Source organism: Mirounga angustirostris, unplaced genomic scaffold (genome assembly GCF_029215605.1).
Source record: "Mirounga angustirostris isolate CCGP_5_RB_7025 unplaced genomic scaffold, mMirAng1.0.hap1 SCAF_13, whole genome shotgun sequence".
Taxonomy (NCBI): Eukaryota; Metazoa; Chordata; class Mammalia; order Carnivora; family Phocidae; genus Mirounga; species Mirounga angustirostris.
The window spans coordinates 35,362,354-35,387,435 of record NW_026991721.1 but is presented as its reverse complement, the minus strand read 5'-3'; the positions used below and the strand labels follow the sequence as shown (position 1 = coordinate 35,387,435).

The 25,082-nt window shown below is 35.3% G+C and overlaps 1 protein-coding gene across 2 annotated transcripts in view; it reads left to right on the top strand.

Moving 5' to 3' along the window:
* The window catches only part of ANO5 (anoctamin 5), a 106,417-nt gene that overhangs the window by 28,008 nt on the left and 53,327 nt on the right, over nt 1-25,082 (top strand). For both annotated transcript variants that reach the window (XM_064576730.1, XM_045895285.3), the window contains exons 4-9: nt 5,186-5,227; nt 7,955-8,068; nt 13,001-13,069; nt 14,118-14,396; nt 18,834-18,947; nt 21,387-21,502. In XM_064576730.1, the coding sequence (XP_064432800.1) occupies nt 5,186-5,227; nt 7,955-8,068; nt 13,001-13,069; nt 14,118-14,396; nt 18,834-18,947; nt 21,387-21,502 (734 nt within the window). The remainder of the gene's footprint in view (nt 1-5,185; nt 5,228-7,954; nt 8,069-13,000; nt 13,070-14,117; nt 14,397-18,833; nt 18,948-21,386; nt 21,503-25,082) is intronic.

Sequence of the window (25,082 nt, the reverse complement as noted above, 5' to 3'; positions counted from 1 at the left end):
GATGAGTTTTAATAAACCACAAAAATCAAAATACAGATTTCTCTTACCTCAAAGTGTCCTTTTGCTGTTTCACCTCTGCTCTAGACACAATGATTTGGTTTTTTGTTTCTAGAGTGGTATGTGAATAGAATCAGACTCTATATACTATTTTGTGTCTGGCTTCTTTTGTTCAGCATAATGTTGCTGAGGTGTATCCAGAACTTCAAATGATACTGATAAATTGTATCTTATTGAACATATCTGTAGCTTTTTATTCAATTTATTTTGTTTTATTGATAAATAGTATTTCATTGTAAGGATATGCCAAAATTTTGGTATAGAACAACTAGAACTCTCATACGTTACTGGTAGGAAAGAAAAATGGCAGAACCACTTTTACAAAGAGTTCAGCAATTTCTATAAATTTATACATATTCTTTCATAAGGTCCAGAAGTTTTACTCCTAAGAAATTAACCAAGATTAATTAAAATATATGTCTATACAAATTATGTATGTCGTACATGAATGTTCATAACAGCTTCATTTATAATGGTCCCCAAATTGAAAACAATATGAATATCCATCAACAGGTGAATGAGGGGGCAGCTGGGTGAATGAGGGGGCAGTGGGGACTCTGCTTGGGATTCCCCCTCTCCCTCTCCCTCTGCCCCTCCCCTGCTTGTGCTCCCTTTCTCTCTCAAATAAATAAATAAATGAATAAAATCTTAAAAAAAAAGGGAGTGTCTACTTCTTGGTGAAACTGATTGAGGAATTCAGACATTGAAATTTTGATTTTTCTTGCCATGTAAGACTGGAGTCTTTTGTCCTTTTCCTAACATTCTTCTCATAAATTGGATTCTCTTTTTATGTGCAAGCATCCATTTCCTTAAATTTTTTGCTACATGGTTAATTGTTCCTCTGTGATTTTTATGTGCTGGTCTTCAAGGAACAGTCTTAAAGCTTGGTGTTTCACTGTACATTCTTAAGGTCCATTGCAAGTATTTGCAAATATTTCTGTGTCTAATTAATCCATCTAATACTTCAAACTAGAAAAATAGAAAGGAAATTCCACATGGCTTTTATTGTATATTTTGAAGCTACAGTTTAAGCACAGGAATATGTAGACCACAGAGGCTGGGAATATGAAATGCACTCAAAGCAATCTTCAAGGAAATTAAACATATACTGTCAAAGCAAAGTGTGTTGCTGAATCCACAAGTGTCAGCATGTCCAGACATGGTCACACATAACTGGGGATTCTCCAAATTAACATCCATTTACTAAATTGAAACTTACATATACAATATTAAAACTCATCAGAAACTTAGCAATTGTTTAGGATTTAGATATATTTTTCAAGAAGGAATATTTTACCAATTTCATAAGAATTTGCTAGTAGTTGACTTTTTGTTGTTTTTATTATTTTATTGGGTGAACACCAAGGGTGCAAGCCTTTTGTGTACCTAGCTGGTTATATGTCTTTATTACTGATAATTTGCTGATAATTAATAAGAATCTACCTGATAACATTAAATATACAGAGTACCCAGTGTTTGGCACAAAGAAATTAAGATTTGGTAGCTACTGTTTAATTACTGTGGTTTTGTTTAAATTTAGAACTTGTGTAGGGTCCACTCAGTAAGTGGGTTTTATAGTTTGTAGATTGAGTATCTACATCCTTATCATCAAGGATTAATGTAGATTTAAATGTGAAATCGAAGTCTCAAGAGCAACTGGACTTTTTCTTGCTGAGAAAGTCAGAGCATTGAATGGCTTGTTGTATTACAACTCCATGAATTATATTGATTTTCATTCACTTACAGTATACGTTCCAGAATTGTCTATGGTACTGGACTTTCATGCCTTGCCTCATCTGTTGCCAATGATCTAGTAGCTGAGACAGCAATCTCTCAAGTGCTTCCTGCTAGACCACGCTGAGTAGTGCCTGTGTTGGTGGTAGCTGGGCTATTGACATTCAAAAATGGCCAAGGAAGGGTGTGAGAAAAAAGAAATACATAGAGAAAGAGGAATGCAATGCAGATGAGTGATCAAGATTATATATAATGAGAGAAAGATACTATTAACAACTCCTACTATGTGGCACCAGTAATACAGGTTATCAACTCTATTCCTAGAGAAAGGACTCTAAAGTGTCTTCTTACAAATAAGTTAGATTAAATTTAATGAATTGAAATTACATAGAGAAAACTTCTTATGAAAAGTTTATAATATATGTATGTAATATATGTAATATATAATATATGTAATAATATAATATATGAAAATTTATTTTAATATTATGGTAATATTATGAAAAAGGCAAGAAAAATGTGTATGTTAAATATAATGATTTACTATATTAAAAAATTCAGTGCTTAGAGAAAGCCAGAAATAAATACATCAAATAGTTACTAAGGTAACAAGGAAATAGCAATGATTTTAAAAATACCTTTTCATTAGTTTCAGTGTTACCCATTTTTTTTTTTAAAGATTTTATTTATTTATTTGAGAGAGAGAGCACATGAGAGGGGGAGGGTCAGAGGGCGAAGCAGACTCCCTGCTGAGCAGGGAGCCCGATGTGGGACTCGATCCTGGGACTCCAGGATCATGACCTGAGCCGAAGGCAGTCGCTTAACCAACTGAGCCACCCAGGCGCCCCAGTGTTACCCATTTTTTAATAAAAAAGCAAATATAATTTAGCACATGATGGAAATATGTAATAAAGTTATTAATTCAGTAATTTTTATCTCTAGATCGTAATTTTATCTTTTGTAGTCAAGTCCTTTGGTGGTGATCTTATAATATATTTAAAATCAAGTTTAAAAAATATTAACTGTTGAGTCAGTATGCTTTCAGACCAACTGCTGGTATTGATCCCATTGGTTTTTATATTGTGAAGATATCGTATGTATTGGAAAACTGCAGACTAACCTGGTATTAGATGTATTTATTGCAGAAGGCTTTTTAGGAATCATCTAGCTAACTTTTTAAACCCTGCACTCTTAGCAGCTCTTAAATGTATGATACTTAGTTAATTCACAACCATAGGGCCAACTTAAGACTTTATTTATTTATTTGAGAGAGAGAGAGCACACACAAGCAGGGGAATGGGGCAGAGGGAGAGGGAGAAGCAGACTCCCCACTGAGAAGGAAGCCTGACATGGGACTTGATCCTAGGACTCTGAGACCAGGGCCTGAGCTGAAGGCAGACGCTTAACAAACTGAGCCATCTAGGCACCCCATGGGCCAACTTATTCTATAGGCACAGTGGGTACTGTGCCTACTAGGCCCACGACACTTTTTGGAGTCCATGGAAAAGTTTTAATTTTAATTTCTTCAAAAATCAGAATTAAAGAAACAAAAAAACCCCCATAAATATAATTGTGTATATGAATATATATATACACACACACACACGTATATTCATTTATTTCTTTTTATTTTTAAAAATTTTTAAAAGAGTTTATTTATTTATTTGTCAGAGAGAAAGAGAGCAAGCACAAGCAGGGGGAGCAGAAGAGGGAGAGGGAGAAGCAGGCTCCCCACTGAACAGGGAACCCAATGCAGGGCTGGATCCTAGGACTCCAAGGTCGTACCTGAGCCAAAGACAGATTCTTAGCCAGTTGAGCCACCCAGGCTCCCCTCATTTATTTCTTTTTAAATTGAAAAAAAAATTTTTTTAATGGTGGAAGGAGCCCACAGAAAGCAAATAAGCCAGACAGAGCCCATGAAAGTTATAATGTGTTCCTGCATGACTTCTTAGTGCATAACTTTTTCCTTTCCTTTAATAATTCTATAACGAATTTAGGAAAAACATCTGAGAATAACAGAACTTGTGGATCTCATGAAAGATCCTAAGAAAATTAAAGTGCTAAGATGAAAAATGTCAGTCCAGCAGAAAAATGCAGTTTAAAATATGCTTTATGCTGGATACCTGGGTGGCTCAGGTCATGATCCCAGGGTCCTGGGATCGAGTCCCCGCATTGGGCTCCTTGCTCAGCGGGGAGCCTGCTTCTCCCTCTGCCTGCTGCTCCCCCTGCTTGTGCATCCTCTCTCTCTCTTTCTCTGACAAATAAGTAAATAAAATCTTTAAAAAATAAAAAAATAAAAGGATTTAGAAATAATAATAAAATAAAATAAAATATGCTTCATGCAGTCACCAGCATCCATCTTGTGTCTCTTGTGTTCTTAATCAACAGCAGTATTAACTCGACTATACATAGTTGGTCCTTGGTTTATATAGAGCAGCGAGGTTTCACTCCAGTACTCACCTCTGCTTAGATCTCTAGCTTATTTTAAGAAAACAACAGTTTCAGCAAAACTTTTTCCATGACAAGGACTAAAACTTTTTATTGACAGTTTTATTAGAGTATTTATATTCCATTATATTATAAAATACACACAGCACTTGCCTTTGTGTGTCCTTGTTTGATTTTCTTTCAAATATTATTGATTTTCCCAGATGTTTTAGGTCATTGCCTTGGTGTTTTAAAAATAACGGTCGTAGTGACTAAAGATTGAAGACAACTCAGCATTTAAATAACCAAATGTCTTTCCCTTTCTCTACCCCAGTATTTTGGGAGGCTATGAAATATTTTATGCTATTAGGTGAACTTTCCATACCATACAGTATAATTGTAGTGATTTTACTTTCTTTGCCTGATACATATGGGCATACTTAATATTTTACTTTATTTTCCATTCTTCTCATGTTTTTCTTCATTATTTTTTTCTCTCTCCTTTCTTCCTTAATTCAGTTCTACAAATACATGTTATTTAAAGTTACTGTATAAAGAACTTAGGGAAATTCACTTTGAAGTCTCATTTTCCCCCCTTTTCTTTATTCTTTATTGTTTTCTTCCTACATTTGTTCTTCTTTCCCTCTTACTAGCTTCTCCCACCCTCCAACTTTATTTTTTTTTAATTTTTTAATTTAAATTCAATTAGCCAACATATAGTACATCATTAGCTTCAGATGTAATGTTCAATAATTTATCAGTTGTGTACAATACCCAGTGCTCATCACATCGTGTGCCCTCCTTAATCCCACCTGCCAGCTTTAAATGCCACACACACACACACACACACACACACACACACGTGTACCTGAGTGATCATACTGAAGGTTTGTGTATTTGCATGCCTGTGTTTGGGAATCTTTAATGTCAGGCAGGATTTGCTAACTTTCTGTTGATTGTTTCACAGTCTGCAAAGCGATTCAATTTGTTCCTGAGACGACGTCTTATGGTAAAACAAGTGCTGAATGATGCTGCTTATGCTTTGGATGGCTGCAGTAATAGCCCCAGTCACTTTTATTCCAATGTATACCGTGATTTGGGGGGACTTTGTCACTGATTCCCAGTCCCCAGGCAATTGAGATTTTAGAATGGTGATTCTTAATTGTTTCTGGATCTGATTAGAATTGTGGACCCTCTTTCTAAAAAATGTATATGTGTGTCTATTCATATACATATAATTTATGTATATATTATATATAATATTTATATTTGGTGTGTATACATATTTATATGTATCATATATACTAATATATACTATAATATATATATTTGGTATATATAGTATATATATTTATATTTGGTATCTACATATGTATACACACACACATATATATATTACGTACATATACACATACATACACACAATTTGCCTACAGTTTTAGAAGTTTATGAGCTTCCAATAGGGATCCTAGACTATGAACCTTAGAACAACTACCTCATTCAAAGAAAAGCCACCCAGATGTTTGCTTCATTATAAATTGTCATTTCTAAGAACAAATCAAATATAAACACAGACACATACACACATTGCAAAATATTATCTTACTGTCATGTCTTGGGCAAAACAGAAGAATGATGTTTTTTAATAGCCTTCAGTTTTATGTAACAAAATTATCAGGCTTTTCTCCCCTAGTTTGCTTCAACCAGTTTTTTGTTAACAGTACTAAGACATGTGCCTCTTGGTGATCAACAAGGTTACCAGTGATTTCTCCATAGTTTTAAACATTTTACTGTCAATATTAGGGCATGACATCATGATGGAAGTTTGGGTTTTCCTAGGTAGCATTTGGCTTTCAGAAGGGAAGTATATATACCCATTTTGACTGAACACTCAGAAAAATTAGAGTCACTATTCATCTAGTTACTTTGTTTATTCCCTAATAGTCAAATACTCTGAGTGTGATTTTTGTTGATTTCTACGTTTACGTCCTCTGTTGTCAGAACTTCTCTGTGGACCTAGATTTAGCTTGCCAAACAATAAAAACATTTGTAAATATATATTGTTTTAAAAATAATCTCTACCACGCAAATTTCGGCTGTCACAAACTAAGAACAAAAGAATTATTGGTTTCTTTTTTCACCTAATTTTTTGCTTTGATTATATTTAGTCCAATTAGTCCTTTTTTTTTTTTTTTTCCCCCTGCCCCAGTTTGGCTTCCATGAGTTTTGGTGGATTTCATAAAATGTTTTAATATTATGATGATTTACAAGAGCTCAAATGATTTTTTTTGTTTTGATTGCTTTTCCTTTCTGTAGTGATTTATATAAATCAAGAGGTAACATGATAACAGTAAGTTTTCTCAGATTCTTTTACTTACTTTTAGGATAATGGAGATGATTATGCATCTTTTGTTAGGGTGCAGAGAACTCAGACATAACATTTGAATTACTGTATTTTGATATTGACTCTCTAGACTCCCTGGATGTATCTTGTTTCTTTATTTTCCCACTCATTTCCTCCTGTGCATTGGGAGCTAGTTCTTCCCAAGACACATCAGCTCTGCCTTCACTTAGATAAAATACAGTTACTTTGTTCAAAGACCAGGTCAGACATGAAATTTTTGTCTTATACATGACTGATCTATATCCATTCCTTTTTAGGGAAGGTCTCCCTGGCCTGCCTTGGGTGAAAAACAACATAGAATACCATAACAGAAACTCATAAACTAACATAAATACCAGTTATGAAAAATAAAAAAACACCCAGTTCTCCATTCACCGGTTAGCTGAAGCAATTGGAAAATTGCCTATGTTAAGTTATAACTGCATCACAGGGTGAGAGAGATCACTGACATCTACTGCATCATCTGTTTGCCATCATTCTAAGTATTACATGTGGGCTATTCCAAATATTACATATTATGTATTATATATTATAAATAAACTGTGGGGAAGGCCAAATCAGTCAAACATGAGATCTCTTCTTTTGAAGCTCTCTAGTGTTTTTGTGGTTTTGAAAGGGAAGGAATTGATGAGCCATACAACAAGGGAACATTGAATTTGTCAGTTTGACTGTTATACTGAGAGAATTGATAACACAGATTCTAAACAAAGGATGGATTCTGGCTGACTTAGGGACTGGTGTTGAAAGGAGATCTGCATGAGCATTTACTTGTAGTAAAACCAGCTGGCAAGCTACCTGCTTTCTCATTTTTAACTGCACCTTGATTTTATTTTAACCCTTCCAAAGTTGAATTAGAAAGTGGCAATTTTATGAAAACAGTATAAGCATGAGTCATCAATTAATTTCCTTAGAGTGAGATGCATTAATTGGTCTATAATTACATCCCCAAAGTAGTGTGTGAACATGAATTATCTGTTGGACTAATTGGTATGTTCTTTAATGAAGTAACAAGTCTCCCTCTGAATATGCGTTTTGGGATCAATGTATACATATGTTCATTTTACATTTTGGTATAATTGCATCATTTTTGTTGTGTGTGCATGTAGTTAAATGCTTAGCTTCATCTTGGGTCTTTCTTGTATATATATCTCCTTTATGGGATTTCACTTTCTAAAACAAACATAATTTGTTGATAAAAACTCTGGTGATTTGTCTTCACCTGCCATTTCAGGACTGAGAAAAAAAATTAGACCAAATTTTAGCTAATTCTTTTCATGTTTTTGCCATTTGAAAATAAAACTGTGAAAGCTGTGTCATTCATTTCTCCTGCAGTTTAAAAAAGATGAACAAAGCAAAGATTCTATCTTCTTCCGAGATGGGATTAGGCAAATTGATTTTGTGCTCTCGTATGTTGATGACATAAAGAAAGAAGCGGAATTAAAGGCGGTAAGTACTTAGGTGACAGAAATGGAATCATTAAAAGAAGCAATTTCTATAGTTCAACAGGGTTGTTCCCATGGAATTTATATTGTAAAAGTCAGAGGCCTCTCAGATGTTACTGAAAGCTGAGACTGGGTGAGAATATCTAAGAATGGTTTGGATGTGTAAAGTCAATTTGTGTTTTTGGACTATTTTGAACTCTACCTTCTTTATCTTCTTCCAAGTGACTGGCATATTTTTTATGTAGCTCCACAACATTAAATGTGACCTCCAAAATTTGAGGTGTATGTCTGAATATAATATTTATTTTTTGTAGGCAGTTTTCATTTTGAAAATGTATGGCTAAGCCATACTGTCTGAAATAGCCTTCACACAATGCTCTGTTCCTTATCCTGTTTTCTTTTCATTATAACACATCACTTTCTGACTTATATATATTCACTGTTTAACTTGTTTGCTCTGTCCAACACCATAAATTAGTTTCATGAGACCAAGGACTTTGTCTTGTTCACTGCTGTATACCCAGATGCCTAAAACAGCAGTGGCAGTATCGTGGATGCTCAATAAATATTGGATATTTGAAATAGTGAATTAATAAATGAATCCATACATGTAAGCATGTACACACATTTACTAACATACTTACATGGGAAATAAATATCATATAAAATAAAAATAAAAAACAATGGATATTATCCCATAAGACCCTATTCCTTTTTTCCACCCTTTTTCCCTGGGAGCCCTTCCATCAGGCCCCTGAAACCCACCCACTATTATTTTCCTTTCCTCTGAATGTCCCCCCGAAACTGGGGTCTTCATTGAGGTTCATTGCCTTCTCCAAGTCTCTCAGGTGGTGGTTGATTTTCACTCATAGGACCTTTTTCTGGTAAATGGCTGCCCTTTTCCCATCTAATTGTTGATTACAGTCTGTTCTTCCTACCTCATCTCTAAAATTCTCCAAGCTTTAACTCCGATCAGATTAATCATTGCCCTGCTTTGCTGCTGTCATTAATTTTTCCCTGGGTCTTCCGTTTTATTTCTCAACAGTTTGAGCTCCTGGTTCACTCTCATTCTCTCCATCAATGTTCCTTCTTAAGTCATTGATTATTACAATGCATATACAGATAACTATTACTTAATATTATTTTATTATGTTAATCACCATACATTACATCATTAGTTTTTGCTGTAGTGTTCCATGATTCCTTGTTTGCATATAACACCCAGTGCTCCATGCAGAACGTGCCCTCTTTAATACCCATTACCAGGCTAACCCATTCCCCCACCCCCTCCCCTCTAGAACCTTCAGTCTGTTTCTCAGAGTCCATAATCTCTCACAGTTCGTTTCCCCCTCCAATTTACCCCCCTTCATTTTTCCCTTCTTACTATCTTCTTCTTCTTCTTCTTCTTTTTTTAACATATAATGTATTATTTGTTTCAGAGGTACAGGTCTGTGATTCAACAGTCTTATACAATTCACAGCGCTCACCATAGCACATACCCTCCCCAATGTCTATCACCCAGCCACCCCATCCCTCCCACCCCCCACCACTCCAGCAACCCTGTTTGTTTCCTGAGATTAAGAATTCCTCATATCAGTGAGATAATATGATACATGTCTTTCTTTGGTTGACTTATTTAGCTTAGCATAATACCCTCTACTTCCATCCACGTCATTGCAAATGGCAAATTTCGTGGGGTTTTTTTTTATGGCTGCATAATATTCCATTGTGTGTATATATATATATATATATATATATATATATATATATATACAGCACATCTTCTTCATCCATTCATCTATTGATGGACATCTTGGCTCTTTCCATAGTTTGGCTATTGGCTGCTATAAACATTGGGGTGCACGTACCCCTTTGGATCCCTACATTTGTATCTTTGGGGTAAATACCCAGTAGTGCAATTGCTGGGTCGTAGGGTAGCTCTATTTTCAACTTTTTGAAGAACCTCCAAACTGTTTTCCAGAGTGGCTGCACTAGCTTGCATTCCCACCTAGGTAAGTGAGTGGCTGATCCAGAGACTAAGATAAATGGAAAGGGGAGTTCCAGGAAGTTCTGTGTTCCCTCACACAGATGACTATTTTAGCATCCTGTCCTCTTTCTTCCTTCAACTCCCCTTTCCATTTATCTTAGTCTCTGGATCAGCCACTCACTTACCTAGAACTTGTCATTACTAACAACTACAAGTCTTTATCATCTCATTCCAGGCATCTAACTATCTGACCAACCCCTCAAATATTTTGGACCAATACCCTTCCTTCTAGCAGGACCATATAAGATACAAATACCTTAACCCCCTTTTCACTGCTAGTCCTTATCCACTGCTTTCCTATGCTGATCCAGCTTAAATCTAATGGTCAACAAATGTAATCACTCTATTACCTATGCCTTCAAACCCCTGCCCCTCCCTCACTTGTGCTTCCTTGGTAAAACAGCACCTGCAGTTAAACTCACCTTTCCACTGACGGTATACCGGAACCCGGCAGAAAGAAGGACATGCAGTTCACTTACAGATTTTACCTCATGTTTGTGCCCGTCGACCTCAGCTGAGTGAAGCTAATCATGCCTCAGCAGTCATGCTTCATCTCCTTATTCAGTTCATTTTCCCACTCTCCAAGAACAAAAACCTTCACTTGATCTCAGTTTCCCTGCCAGCTACTATTCTTTTCTCAAATTCTTTTCTGTCCCATTTTCTCTTAAACCCATTCCCATCAGGCCATCACTTCAACCATTCTCATTTTCGTATAAATAAATCCAGTGATCAAGTCTCAACCCACATCTTACTTGACCTATTAGCAGCGTGTTTCTCATTTCCTTCTCATATGTATGTTCTCCACTTGAATTCCAGAATTCTATATCCTCTTGGTTTTTCTTTTATTTCATTTGTTGCTCCTTCTCAATCTCTTCCTCTTCCTGATCCTTTATTATCATAGTGCCTAAGGGTACAATTCATAATCCTCTTCTTTTCCCAGCCTGCATGCATTTCTTTGATGAAACATTCTGTCTCACAGTTATAAAACCACATCTGTGCTAAATCCAAAGTTCACCTTCCAGTCCATTCTTCTCTCCCACATGACTATTTTGTGTCTCTGCTTGGAAGTCTCATAGACATCTCAGGCTTGATAGGTCTAAAATGAGCTCCTGAACATCCCCCGCCCCTCCTAAAATCCTGATCTATCTACAGGTCTTCCCCATCTCCAGTTACTGATCCTACATTTCAATAGTTGCAAAGGATGTAATTTTTGACGTATTGCTAATGGTCCATTTAAACCACTTTTTAGCATATATCCGTAGAACTTAAATATGGAAATTTGATACCCACCATCATTCATTAAAAAAAATGAGTTATATGAAGAAATTCTTCTTCCACACTTGAAATTTTACATCATTTATTTTTCTCCTTCATCTAAAATTTCCATCCCATTTTCCCCACTTAAATTTTTCCTGAAGTAAATATTTTACCTTTGGGAGTCTCTTGTTTGTTCATTTTAAGTTTGCTGCAACAAATATAAGTATACACATTGAAATGTTTTTATTTCCCTTAACCAGAACAGTCTAAGCCTTAAACTTTTTCTTCTGTTTTGAGTTTTTTTAAACAATTGTACAAGTATATAATTGATAAAGCATCATGACTGTGTTACAAAATTTGACAATTACCAAACATAAAAAAATAAACTCATCATAAGTTCGTCAGTTAATGAGATGGACAGAGGGGCTTTAAATATATTTTCTTTATTAATAGATGAACAAGAATTATTTCCAGAATGAGTTGGCTCAACTTCAGCTATATTCCTCTCTTGTTTTTATATGGTAGTATAAATTCAGCTTCTTCAGATAAATAAATAGATTGGAATAGAAAGATTATCATTTAAGCAGATTTAATCTTTTTTGGACTCCTGAATACTGTCTCCAAATTATAGTAATGTATCATAAAAAGAGTGTTTAATGGTCCATTGGCTAACAGTCCTTTTAGTTCTTCACTTTTGTTGACCTCAGAGAATTGGCAGCCGTGTAACTTGCAAAAGCATTTGTTACTAGAATGAAAAGAGCCGTTCGCTTTCTCAGTTCTGATAACAATATTTTGAATGCCCTCCTCCTTTTTCTTGTCCACCTCCTCCTTTTTCCTTGGTCTTCTGGAAGTTTGCTGTCTGTCTCAATCTGATAACATAAAAGAAGGGCAATTAGGAAGGGGTAGTGGAGAGGAAACTTTGCACCACTATCATAGACCTTTTCTCATCTGTAGCAAACTTTGCAAGTGGAGAAAAAGCACATTAAATTATCTTTTACTCTTTGTAAAGTTTGAAGATATATCAAGGTAGACCTATCAATTTGAAGGTAAGCATTCTATATTATCATCATAAAGCCAGTTACTATAAAATTCTTCACACTTAAGTTATAATGAAGGCCACAGGATTTTTCAACAATCAATGCATTGTTTTGAAGCCCGCAAGTAATGATCGTTTTAATTTAATTTAATTTTTCTTCTAAGTGAAGCTATTCTGTTCTCCAAGGTTAAAAAGTCATAATGATATTTTGGCTTAAAATTGAATTAAATATATCATTTCTGTTTAAGAGTATTGATATATTTGTCATACTGAGTCTTCCCAATCAGGAGCATGATATGTCGCTCTGTTTACCAAGGTTTTTTTAATGTTATTTAGTAAAGTTTTGCACATATTTTCAGATAGAGGTCCTGCACATTTCCTGGAAATTATTCCTAGATATATTGGATTTTTATAGTTATATTGTGAATTTTAACACAGGTGAATAGCAGGACATGGTGCTAAGATGCAGGTAATACATAAAATACTTTTACGTATAACCATGGGAGGGACAGAGGACCATCTGGAATAACAAGTCTGTTTGTCACTGGGCAAATAAAAAGTGTTCTACATAATTCTATTGATTTGTTTTTCCATAGGAAAGGAGAAAAGAATTTGAACAAAATCTCAGAAAAACAGGTCTTGAGTTGGAAGTTGAAGACAAAAGGGTAAGTATAGTTGTTAATTTGTACCAGAGTCTTGGTGTTTGAAGCATTGTTTTCTTCTGCTATGGACCTTGACCAAATAGACTTCGTGTTTGGGAGCAATACAGTAGTTTTGTTGGCCACAGATATGTAGATGGTAGGGCCTGTGGTCTTCCTGGTAAATAAGCAGGTCAGTGCTCTGAATATAAGATGATGAGTTAAACATTGTAAAAACAGACATACATAATTCTATTCAGGGTCCAAAGAAAGTGAAGACACAGGTCTTGTTTCATATCTCTCATTCTGAAGGCTGCTGTAATCTGACACTCTAGTTAACCTGGCTGTCTTAGAGCACAACCCACTATGGGTAAGCCAAGTTGACTTTCTCTGCTCATGAATATGGCAAATTCTTTTATTTATTTTTTTAAATCTCTTGCCATCCACTGGTTTTCTAGAATTTCCTTCAAAATGGTTTTTAAAGACCTATTTCGGATCCCACTTTGTCCATGAAACTCCAGTATTCTCTAGTTCTTATTTATCTGTTTTTACCGAACTAATAAATATGTGTTACAATCTATAACTTGGTCATTCTTCGGTGTCATGAACCCCTATTAAAGTTCTTCTTTCTAGGTATAGGCCATGGGTAAGAAGAGTAAGTATGTCTTATCCTTTGTATGTGTCCCTCATATATCCTAAGCACAGTTCTGAGCTCATGGTTAGTCACTAATAACTTAAGAGATTGCCCAGAATCCTATATGTATCTGTAGATTCTTGGCTTGTGTACATTGACTCTGAAATATATTTTTTAGAATATTCTTTCTTTGTCTCTGTCACATACACACACACATACACACAACATTTACACATATACATACATGTATATGTAAGTGTAATACATAGATATATGTTTTGAGCATTTGTTCCTCTAGAAGTTTTGCTGAAAAATGTCAATAAATTGTAACTGCTGTAACATCTTTAATTTGTTTGAGTTTTATAAAACTTTGTTTCTTTGGTCAGTTTGGTAACAAATAAATCATAATGCTTCCTGTTATTTTGCCTCCTTTTTCTACAGAACTCTGAAGATGGAAGGACTTATTTTGTCAAGATCCATGCCCCTTGGGAGGTACTAGTTACTTACGCTGAAGTGCTGGGAATCAAAATGCCTATTAAGGAGAGTGATATTCCTCCAGCTGAGAATATCCCCTATATGCTTGGGCCTCTGAAGCTCCCAAAGAATGTGAGGCACCCTCATCCTGAATATTTCACTGCCCAATTCACCAGACATCGGCAGGAACTCTTCCTCATTGAAGACGAGTCAAGCTTCTTTCCATCCTCATCAAGAAACAGAATTGTAGGTAGAGAAGACCTTTGGTCACATCCCTTCAACTGAGGCATACGTGTCTGTGTGTGCTTGTGTACGTGTGTGTATACGTGTGTGGTACGATGTCTGCACAGTGTGTCTGCATGCATTTTGATAAGTGTTTGGTGGGATTGAGTGGGTTCAAAAGTCCACCTGGACCATTTAAACCTGTTCACCTACTGACTTATCAAACTTGTTTAAACACAAAAGTTTGACAGTGTGGACACAGTTAAGATAGAGGCTTCATGTAATACTGGGACAAGCTCTTAATTGAGAGCCAGGGCTTAGGTTTTATTCGTTCTTTGTAAAATGGCTTTAGAGTTTGGTTTTATGAATACACTGCATAGCAGGAAGAATATTGGTCATTCCAAATGAAAATGGAATTTTAAAATTTCTTTATATATAGGTAGCGTTTGAGAAACCTCAAAACTTTTTCCTCTCATTTAAAACCATTTTCAGTCCTGAATAATAATATTTCCTCTCTATTTGTAGTCCTAGAATCTTTATGTTTCCCATTAAAAGCCTCTCTCCTAAAGAATCATGCTTCCCCTACCACTGTTTCCTCATGTTAAGGTAGGAATAAAGTCTACCTCATAGGTTACTCTGAGAATGAAGTGAGTTAAGGTATGAAAGACTTTGATACCTGAATATACTAGGTGCTCAATAAGTGTTAGGTATTACTGTCAAAATCAAATGAAAGACTCTGTGTGAAGCACTTTGCAAACTGTAGAGTACTTTAGATAGACTTGTTATGTTAAAAAGTAGCTAGCAAAAGTCCAGGGAACTAGGAGGAGCAAATTAGGAACTCGATCAGGTATAGAAATATTAGTATCCATTTCTCTTTACTTGTTCTGTGTAAAGAGTGTGGATACCTTAGATTAAGTCAGCTTTAAAACAGCAGTTTTTCCTCCTTCAGTGGAGCAGAACTATTTTTGCTCTGTTGAAGAAGTTATTTGGGAGATTAATGTGGAAGAGTTCCTTCCTTCCTATCCTCATCCAGGACACTCAAGTTTATGTATGTACACATTGAAAGTATTCCAAAAGCCTCTTACATTGGTATTGAATTTCATACTTCTCAAAGCATCTTCACAACCATCATGACATTTGAGCCTCGTGATGTATATTTTATAACATCTAGCATGTATATATATTCCCAATTCTAACAGCTATTGAGTTTATTCCCAACTTTTCTGATTTACAAACAATTCTGTAGTTTTCAACCTGGTATTTACATATTTCAGTGTATATGTAAATTTTTCTGCAAAATTGATACCAGATACAAAATTACTGGATCTAAGGGCACACACATTTAAAATTTTATATTGCACTATCACTCTTTACAAAAAGATGTACTAATTTGAGTCCTAGTAACAACATATGAGAGTGCTCCATGTTCTACATCTTTCTCGACATTGGAATTTACCAATCTTTCTTTTTCTTTCTTTTTTAATTGTGGCATAATATGAATAGAGGTAGGCCCCCAGGTTGCAAGCAAACAGCTTACTGAATCGTCACAAAGCAAATGCAGCCATGTAACTGCCACCCACATCAAGGAGAAAAACTTGTTCACCCTCCAGAAGTCCTACTAACTTCCCAGTTACTATTCCCATTGTCCTCAGCAGAAGTTGACTTTTAAATTTTATAAAAGTGGAATCATGCAGTATATATTCTTTTGAGTCTGGCTTCTTTGGTTCAACACTTATTTGGGTGATTTAGCTCTTGTATGAGTTTTTGTGCATTCATTTTCATTACTTCGTATTGAAATTTATTTGTGTGTCATTATGGTTTTAATTTGCATTTCTCTGATATGTGTTTGGATGCTTTTATTGCTTATTTACATAGGCACTTTTGTGAAGTCCCTGCTAAAGTCTCTTGTCTATTTCTCAATTAGGTCTTTCCTGGTTGATTGGTAGAAATCGTTGATATATTCCTTATATGAGCCCTTTGTTTATCATATACGTTACTGATCTTTTCCTACCTGTGCTTCCTTTTTCTTTATTTTAATGGCTTCTTTTGCTAAACAGATGTTTTTAATTTTAATGTAGTCCAGTTTCTCAAGCCTTTTCTTTATGAATCATGCTCTTAATCTTTTAACTACCACCATGACCATGACGTCAATTTCCTATGTTATTTTTTTGAAGTTGTATTATTTTATTTTCCACATTGAAACCTAGCGTCCACCTGGAATTCATTTTTGTGCATGGTGCAATTTCCCACCGTATGTGTGGTCATTCATTCAGTTTGTAGCAATTATTGAAAACATTCAACTTTTCATACCGTTTTTCAGTTCCACCTTTGTTATAACTCAAGTTTCTATATATTCATAGGTCTACTTCTGGGCCCAGTTCTGCAGCTTTGATCTTTTGTCTCCTTTTGTATCGATACTGACAACGTTGAACCTTACTTGAGTTCTGTAGTCCTAGAAAACAGGGACCGTTAAGGAAATCCCTCATTCCTCATTCTGGTGAACTGCTTCCTTTAAAGGATCACCCTAGCCCCTATGAGTATTCATAGATAACCACTGCCCCCATCTCCCAGTTTGACTTGACAGCACCGCTTGCCACATAATTCATCCTAAATTCGCCTGGCGATTGAAGTGTCCATCTATGGTAGTTGTCTTTATACCAAGAAAAAATTAAGCTTCTCATATCTCTATGCCAAACAAGTAGTTACAAGTTGGAGTCAGGTGCCCAGGCTACTTTCCCATAGAAACAGGGAGGGATGCTATCTTGCTTGATGTTTACATTTAAAAGGGATGGCTCCTAGAAAACTTAAGGAAAACACTCCTGGGTTGTAAAACTGTCAAGAGGCTTATTTAGCTTTGCTACAGATTTATATAAGTCTCAAAGGGATAGAGAAAGAGCTTATAATTACAAGCTCTCTAAAGGAAATGCTCCAAGAACAGAGAGGTCGGGGAGGAAGTCTCTTTCCCTTTTGGCACCAGGGAAATTTCAGTTCTTTTAGATTTATAATTAGCCTTGTAATTTCTCCCTTTTGTAATTAGTTTGTAGTAATAAGAGTCAAACATAGACCCTCCATATTCTCACTCTTGGTCTGATAAATGACTAGCTGAACTATTTATCCCCACTGATCATCAAAACAAAGTATTTATTAGCTGAATTGACCGAACATTAATTAAACTTTCCTCCCACAGAAACCTAAACTTTGATGTACCCTTAACCCAAGCCAACACTGGCATGTATAATAGCCCTTCCTTACCGCAAAGAAGGACACTCCCTGACCCTGGCTTGCCTCTCCCAAATGAATAAGTGAATGAGTGAATGAATGAATAAATGAATGAATAAAAAGAAAAGTCTCTTTTTGCCAGACTTTCCAGATGTTCACAGGGCTCCCTATTACAAGTTTCCCTCCCCCTCTTGTAATAATCTTTTCATATAATGTCTTTCCTAAGTCCAGATCTATTTATTTTTTTTGACAATAACATGCTGTATTTTTTTTTTTCACCATGGCTTCATAATAAGTCTCAATATCTGGTGGAGTAAAATTTTCCACTTTGTTAATACCCTAGGACAGAGTTCTAATTTTGGTGAATCTTTCCTAAAGAAATAATCCAAAGTATGTAAAATAATTAATATCTATCATATTATTTGTAAAAATTAAAACTGCTTTCATAAATTATGATGTATTTACCAACATAAAATAGTAAGATGCACTTAAATGAGTAACCAGATTAGCTAATGGTGATTCGAGAACAACCAGCACTCCAACCAACAATTCTTTAACTTAGGAGATGTGAGAAGGGGGGCGGGGAGGGAAATAGATTGAAAACGGTGCTGAAAAGACCAAATTCATCAGAAAAGCAGAAATTCTGAAAAGGTGCTGGAAAACAAAGTACAGATAGTATTGAACTGGCAGAAATATGAGAGCAGAGAACACCAAAGCCAAAATTATATGGAGGAAAACACTGATGCAAAGATACAGATGAATGCAAAGTAGTTGTAGAGATATGGTAATCTTGTGTTAATAAATTCAGATGTCAGGAAGAGGCCCTGTATAAATCCTCAGTGTAACTGAAGTAATCAGCGTAGCTGAGTATCAATTCTATCCCATATTCCCACAGCTGAACTGTTAGTGGTGATATTACACTCCCAACTTGAACGCCTGATTGTAGGAATTTTGGCACAAGACTTCCAGAGGAGCTTGGGACAGGAGAAGCAAAATAAATCATGATCCATTCCTGCCTCTTCCCAAGGGAATAGAGAGCTCCCATACCCAGGAGCTAAACTACCTGCAAACTCCATACAAGCTTATCCTCTACATCTTCCCTCAAACAACAGAGGGAAGGTTCCTTCTGTAATCAGAGCCTGTATCTACATTCAGACAAAGTTGGACATTGTTAAATTGCGATGGGAAAAAAATGTGGATAGCATAAAGTTCTGAAATGTGTGTCTAATGCTTACCTCATAGGTTTATTATATTCTCTCACGGTGTCCTTTTGGCATAGAAGATGGGAAGAAAAAGTTTGGGATTGAAAGACTGCTAACTTCTAATACTTACTCATCTGCCTATCCACTCCATGATGTAAGTATAAGCTTGGTTTTGAAATACTGAGCCCATTTTCCCTCTGACATTCAGAGGTTGCCTTGTTGGGAGAGAGAATCTTCCCTTTGCTTCCTTTTTTATGACAGGTTACTTAATTCTTTCTCATGTTGGGAAAATCCCCCAAAGACTCCCTAGTTCCCAGCTGAGAAACTTACTAGCTATGCTGAAACACATGGTTAACTTTACACTGTGGTTTCAATGGAAATTTATTTTTAAAAGATATTACATTTGTATGTGAATTTTCTTTAGAACCCATATTGAAAAATAGCAGTTTTATTAAAAAAAAAACAACAACAACACTGCAGAGTAGAATATTTGGAAATTTCTATCTGAACCCATCAGATCTTTTCTCATTTATGAAGTTTTGGCTTAAATTATATGCATTTATGTATTCGTTCATTAGATACATGATTGGTTTTAAGTACGTGCATACCTCCTTTTCTTGTGCCTTGCTTTATGACACATTGCAGATATTGGGTTTTTTTTTTTTACAAATTGAAGGTTTCTGGCAATCCTGTGTCATGGAAGTCCATTGGCACCATTTTTCCAACAGCATTTGCTTACTTCATGTCTCATTAAAATGAATTTTTTTGGTTTCCCACTGCATATATAAATTGTTTACACTAAGCTGTAATCTATTCAGTGTGCAAGAGGTTATGCCTAAAAACGGTACATACCTTAATTAAAAAGTACTTTATTGCTAAAAAATGCTAACCATCCTCTGAGCCTTCAGCGAGTTGCAGTCTTTTTGCTGGTGGAGGGTCTTGCCTCCAGATGGCTGGGGACTGATCAGGGTGGTGATTGCTGAAGGTTGGGGTGGCCATAGCAATATGTTGAAATAAGAAAATGAAGTTTGTCATATCGATTTGACTCTTCCTTTCACAAATGATTTCTCTGTACAGAGAGATGCTTTTTGATGAACAAGGTCTGTTCCTTACTGTCTAGTTGATTATCTTTGATATGTTTTCTATAAAAGTACAGCAGAATTTTCCAGAATGGGTGGCAGTTTTTAACAGGAGTATCAATTCAGGTGAAATTAACTTCAGTGTTAGAGAAACCATCCTCCTTCCCCAAGCCCCTCCCTCCCTCCACACACATTTGGCAGAAGAACTAATAGGGGATTAAAGATTCAATATAATGCCATGGTCATTTGGTAGAGAGATATATAGTGGGTTAATAAACACTATACAGTGCATTCTCTGTCAGTCTTTCTTCACAGAAGGGCTCATTCCGTTTTAGAAGATTTTGAGGTTTGGTTTGTTTTTAGGGCATTAATTCTCTTCTTACTATTACCAGGTCATTAAGCCAAATTAATATCCTCAGTCACCAGCAAGTTTAATCTGTACATCCAGCCTTCCAGCAGAGTCATTTATGATCACTAGAAGATCAGTGGTACTTAGCTGTTGTGAGAGATAGTTATAACTTACTGTTAGTTTTACTTTTTTTTTCTTTTTTTTTTTTTCCCATCCTGAATGCAAGGTTAGGTACTGGATTTTCCCTTCTGTGAATTAAAGAATCATTTTTCAAGATACCCAAATAGGCTGCCTTTTTATTTATTTCAATTTTCTTATTTATTTATTTATTTATTTATTTATTTCAATTTTCAAGATTCAGGAGGATTAGCTACAGAAGAAGAAAAAAGTTGGAATCTAGGTGATATAAAATCTTATACCTTATCATATCGAGATTTTCACATGTGCTTAATTTTCAATTGGATATTTATTCATGTTGTCTTTGGCAGTTCACTTGTCTGGGCAAACAGTTAAAAGAATGTGTTGAACTACCATGTGTAGATAGTACTCTGCTATGTCCCAAAGGGATATTATTAATAAGGCAACTCAGTATGTAACAATGGGGAAAATGCATGAAACAGTACTGAGGTTCTTTGGTGCTAACATTTGTGATGCATGTTTTAAATTTTCTGGGAAATTGTGTCAGTGATTACCAGTGAGGGCCAGACAAGTCTGGAAGAGATTCCTGTCATAGTAGTGTGACTTTGGATCATTCACTGAACTTTGCTTGAGTATAATTTTTCCATCTATAAAATAAAAGTGTATTTCTAAAGTCCCAGCCAGTTATACTGTTAACATGAATCCCTGAGCTGTGAATAATCTGGTAGAATTTGAGTAGAGAAGAAAGGGCATTCCACAGGAAAGAGCAGCTAGAGTAAAGCCAGAGTCTCAAACTTTAACTTGTATTTTTAACTAACTGGGTGGGGGGGATCTTAATGATTATCACTATTGTTATAGTTTATTATAGATTTTAGGAGATAATTATACATCAGTGGAATATGAAAATTCAAATCAAAAGTAAAAGAACAATTTGCTTCATTCACTAACCTTATAAAATTTGTGTTTATTTACTGCACCCCTGTCTTTTGCTTTGTCATTCAAATACTTTCTTTTTGAATATCTGTAGGGTCAGTATTGGAAGCCTTCAGAACCTCCCAATCCTGTCAACGAGAGGTACATACTTTGCCAGAATTGGGCCCGCTTTTCCTATTTTTACAAGGAGCAGCCTTTAGATTTGGTTAGGTAAGTTCCTTACATAGTATCAAACTGATTAAAACTTGATGATGTGATTTTTATTCACAATGGCATCGCATTCCCTTTCTTTTACCACTGTTTTCATCCACAACATGTTACATCTTCCTAGTTTTGTATCCACACTATCATTTAGTCATTCATTTGTGAATTAGAATGCTGTTGCCAGAATACTTTTAACTACCATGCAGAGGTAGCTCGGTAGTTGGTATTTAGGTAGGCTGGGTTCAGATCCAAGTTCTTCCTCTTAGAAGCTACATAAACTTGGTCAAATTATTTAACCTCTATGAGGCTCCTCTGTAAAATGGGAATAACAATGGTGCTTTCCTTATGGGTCTGTTTAATAATGAAATGAGACATGTCTATATTTTTAGCATAGGGGCTAGCACTTAGTGCTTCATACATATTAGTTTTGTTTTTCTGAGTCCGGGGATTTAGAAACTAGCAGAAAGCTTGTGCACAGAGGTCTGTGTGCATGCATGTGTGTGTGCGTGTAGATCTCAGAGATCCGTGAAGGCACGTGTTCCATGACCTCAATTCTTTAGACAGTTTCATTGGCTAAGCAAGAAGCCTGCCGTTGCAGGTTCCTGCTTTGAACCCTGACAACGCCCCATACATACAGGATGTCAGGAGACTCGTGCCAGGATTTCAGTAAAGGAACAATCAGATGAGACCCTTGGTTGCTCCACACCTGGTGTTTCACTTGGGGATTTATGCTGGTAATGCTATGCTTGCACAGCATCACAGTGTCCTTTTTATGAGGCTGATGTCCCCAAATCAGTAGAACAGTTATCTCAAAGGTTTTGTTTAAGGCAAGTAAGTGGAGATTTTTAAGAATAAATGAAAGGCAGGTAGCATAGATAACCTGGTACTTTCTGTAAATCATTATATGAACTCTTTGTTGGATAGATGTCTTAATTGTTTTGGATAATGGTCATTTAACAATTCAAATAGTGAAGAGACTTGCAAAATGTTAAGTGAAATTCTACCTCTGTCGAACTTGGCAGAAGTAATTGCCCTTGATTTGGTATATCTATTCAGTTCTATTTTTATGTGCATGTGTAATGAAATGCATACACAATCATATTTTTTCCTTAGAAAAAACAATGGCATCTTTATTTACTTTTTTGCTGTCATTTTCTTTTTCGCTAAATAATATATTATTGGTACTCCTCCTGTGAATACACACAGATCTATCTCAAGTTTTTTAACAGAACACAGAGTGCCATATTATAAATGTTGCAAAATTCATTTATCTCTTTTTCTGTCAGAAAACAGGCTGTCCCAGATTTTTCACTGTTACAAACCTGCTGCTAAGGACATTTGCAGACATTGGGCCCTTGGAGAATGTTTTCATAGCATATTTTTAAAGAAGCATAGTCATCAGAATGAACGTTTACATAGTTTATATTGCTCAAAATATATTGAAAGTATATATGCATTTAAAATTTTTAAACTATCAACAGGTGTTTCTACTACAAGTATTCTCCAAAGATTTGTATTTATGACCTTGGGTATATACAAACACATTACATCTTGGGTCAGTGGAGGTTATATCTGTAATACTTTGTTAGCCCTTGCAAATTTCCTTTTACAACAAAATGGAAACTCAGATATTTAATCAGGTGACAGTGCCTAGCATAAATTTAATAATTTTTAAAAGTTTTTCATCTTCTTACTATAATAACTTCCCATTTATAGCAAGCTATACTGCTTTTTCATTTCAATAGTAAAATGATATTTTTAAATAAATGTAAAATTTTAACCAAGTTTAATGTAAAGAACTTAGGTGAAATATTTAATGTAATATTTAATAAATATTTAATGTAAATAACTTAGGTGAAAATTTTTTTAAAAGTTAACTTAAAAGGCAAAAAAGAAAACACTATGTTATCACAGAAGTAGCAACTGCAGAAAACAACTATTAGTTCTAGGGTTTCTTTTTAGTGTTTATGTAAGATAATATTCTTTTTCTAGGAACAGACAATGAAGTATTTAGGGATAAAGGACCATGACATATTCAACCAACTTACTTTCAAATGGCTCATCAAAAGATATCTCCATCTATATTTATATCTCTATATGTCTATATCTATATTGTCCAAAGATAGATATCGATATATAGATACAGGTATATAGATAGATAGACATATATATCTCTTCATATATATATATATGACATATATATATATGAAGAGAAAGAGGGAGTTATATGAAGAGAGAGAAAGTACAAATGGAAAAATATTTTTGCAATAAAAGAATTAAGGAGTATATGGAAGTTATCTAAATTATTCTTACAACTTTTTCTATATATATGAAATTATGAACAAATGGAGACTTTAATAAAAGGAGAGTACAGAAGCAGATCCACACATATGTGGTCAATTGATTTTCAACAAAGGTACCTGGTTATTCACTGGGGAAAGGATAGTCCTTTAAACAAATGATGTTGGAGCAAATGGAAATCCATATGCAAAACACTAATCTTGATCCTATACAAAAATTTAAACTAACTTGAAATGGATCAGGGAACTTAGTGTAATGGCTAAACCTATAAAACTTCTAGAAGAACGTTTAGCAGAAAAATTTATATGGCCTGGGGTTTGGCATGGACCTTTCAGGAAAGACACAAAAAGTACAATTTAAATATATATAAATTTGACTTCATAATAATAAAGTCTGCTCTTTAAAAGACACTGTTATAAAAGCAAAAAGGCAAACCACAGGCTGGAGAAAATACTGGCAACACACATATGGACAAAAGACATTTAGAATATTTTAAGGAACTCTTAAAATTCAGTAATAAGACAAAATCATTAAAAATGGACAAAAGATTATAACAGATACTTCACCAAAGAAAGTATTTATGGATGGCCAGTTAGTAATCAAAAAATACATAGCATCTGTATTCACTAGAGGAATAAAAATTAAAACGTCTGTCATTGAGATGCTACTACACCACCCACTATTATAGCTAAAATCTAAAAAATTGACAGCAGTAAGTGCTGACAGGGATCTGGAGCAACTTGAAATCTCTAAGTGCTGCTGGAATGCAAAATGGTGGAGAAACTATAAAAAATTTTAGTTTCTTATCAAGTTAAATATGCATTCTTTTTTTTTTTTAAGATTTTATTTACTTATTAAAGAGAGAGGGAACACAAGCAGGGGGAGTGGGAGAGGGAGAAGCAGGCTTCCTGTGGAGCAGGGAGCCCGACACAGGGCTCAATCCCAGGACCCTGGGATCATGACCCGAGCTGAAGGCAGACCCTTAACGACTGAGCCACCCAGGCCCCCCAAATATGTACTTTTTTACGACCCAGCCATTCCCCTACTAAGTCTTTACCCAGGAAAAATGCAGCATATGTCCACAAAAACACCATTATTTGAATGTTCATAGCTTAACTCATAAGAAAAACCTGGAAGCAACCCAAAAGTCCATCAATTGATAAATGGATAAACAATCGTGTATACACACAATGGATATTTTTCTCTGAGATAAATTACTGATACACGCAACATCAAAGGATGAATCTTTAAAGCACTTTGCTAAGGAAAAGAAGCAGGCCACAAA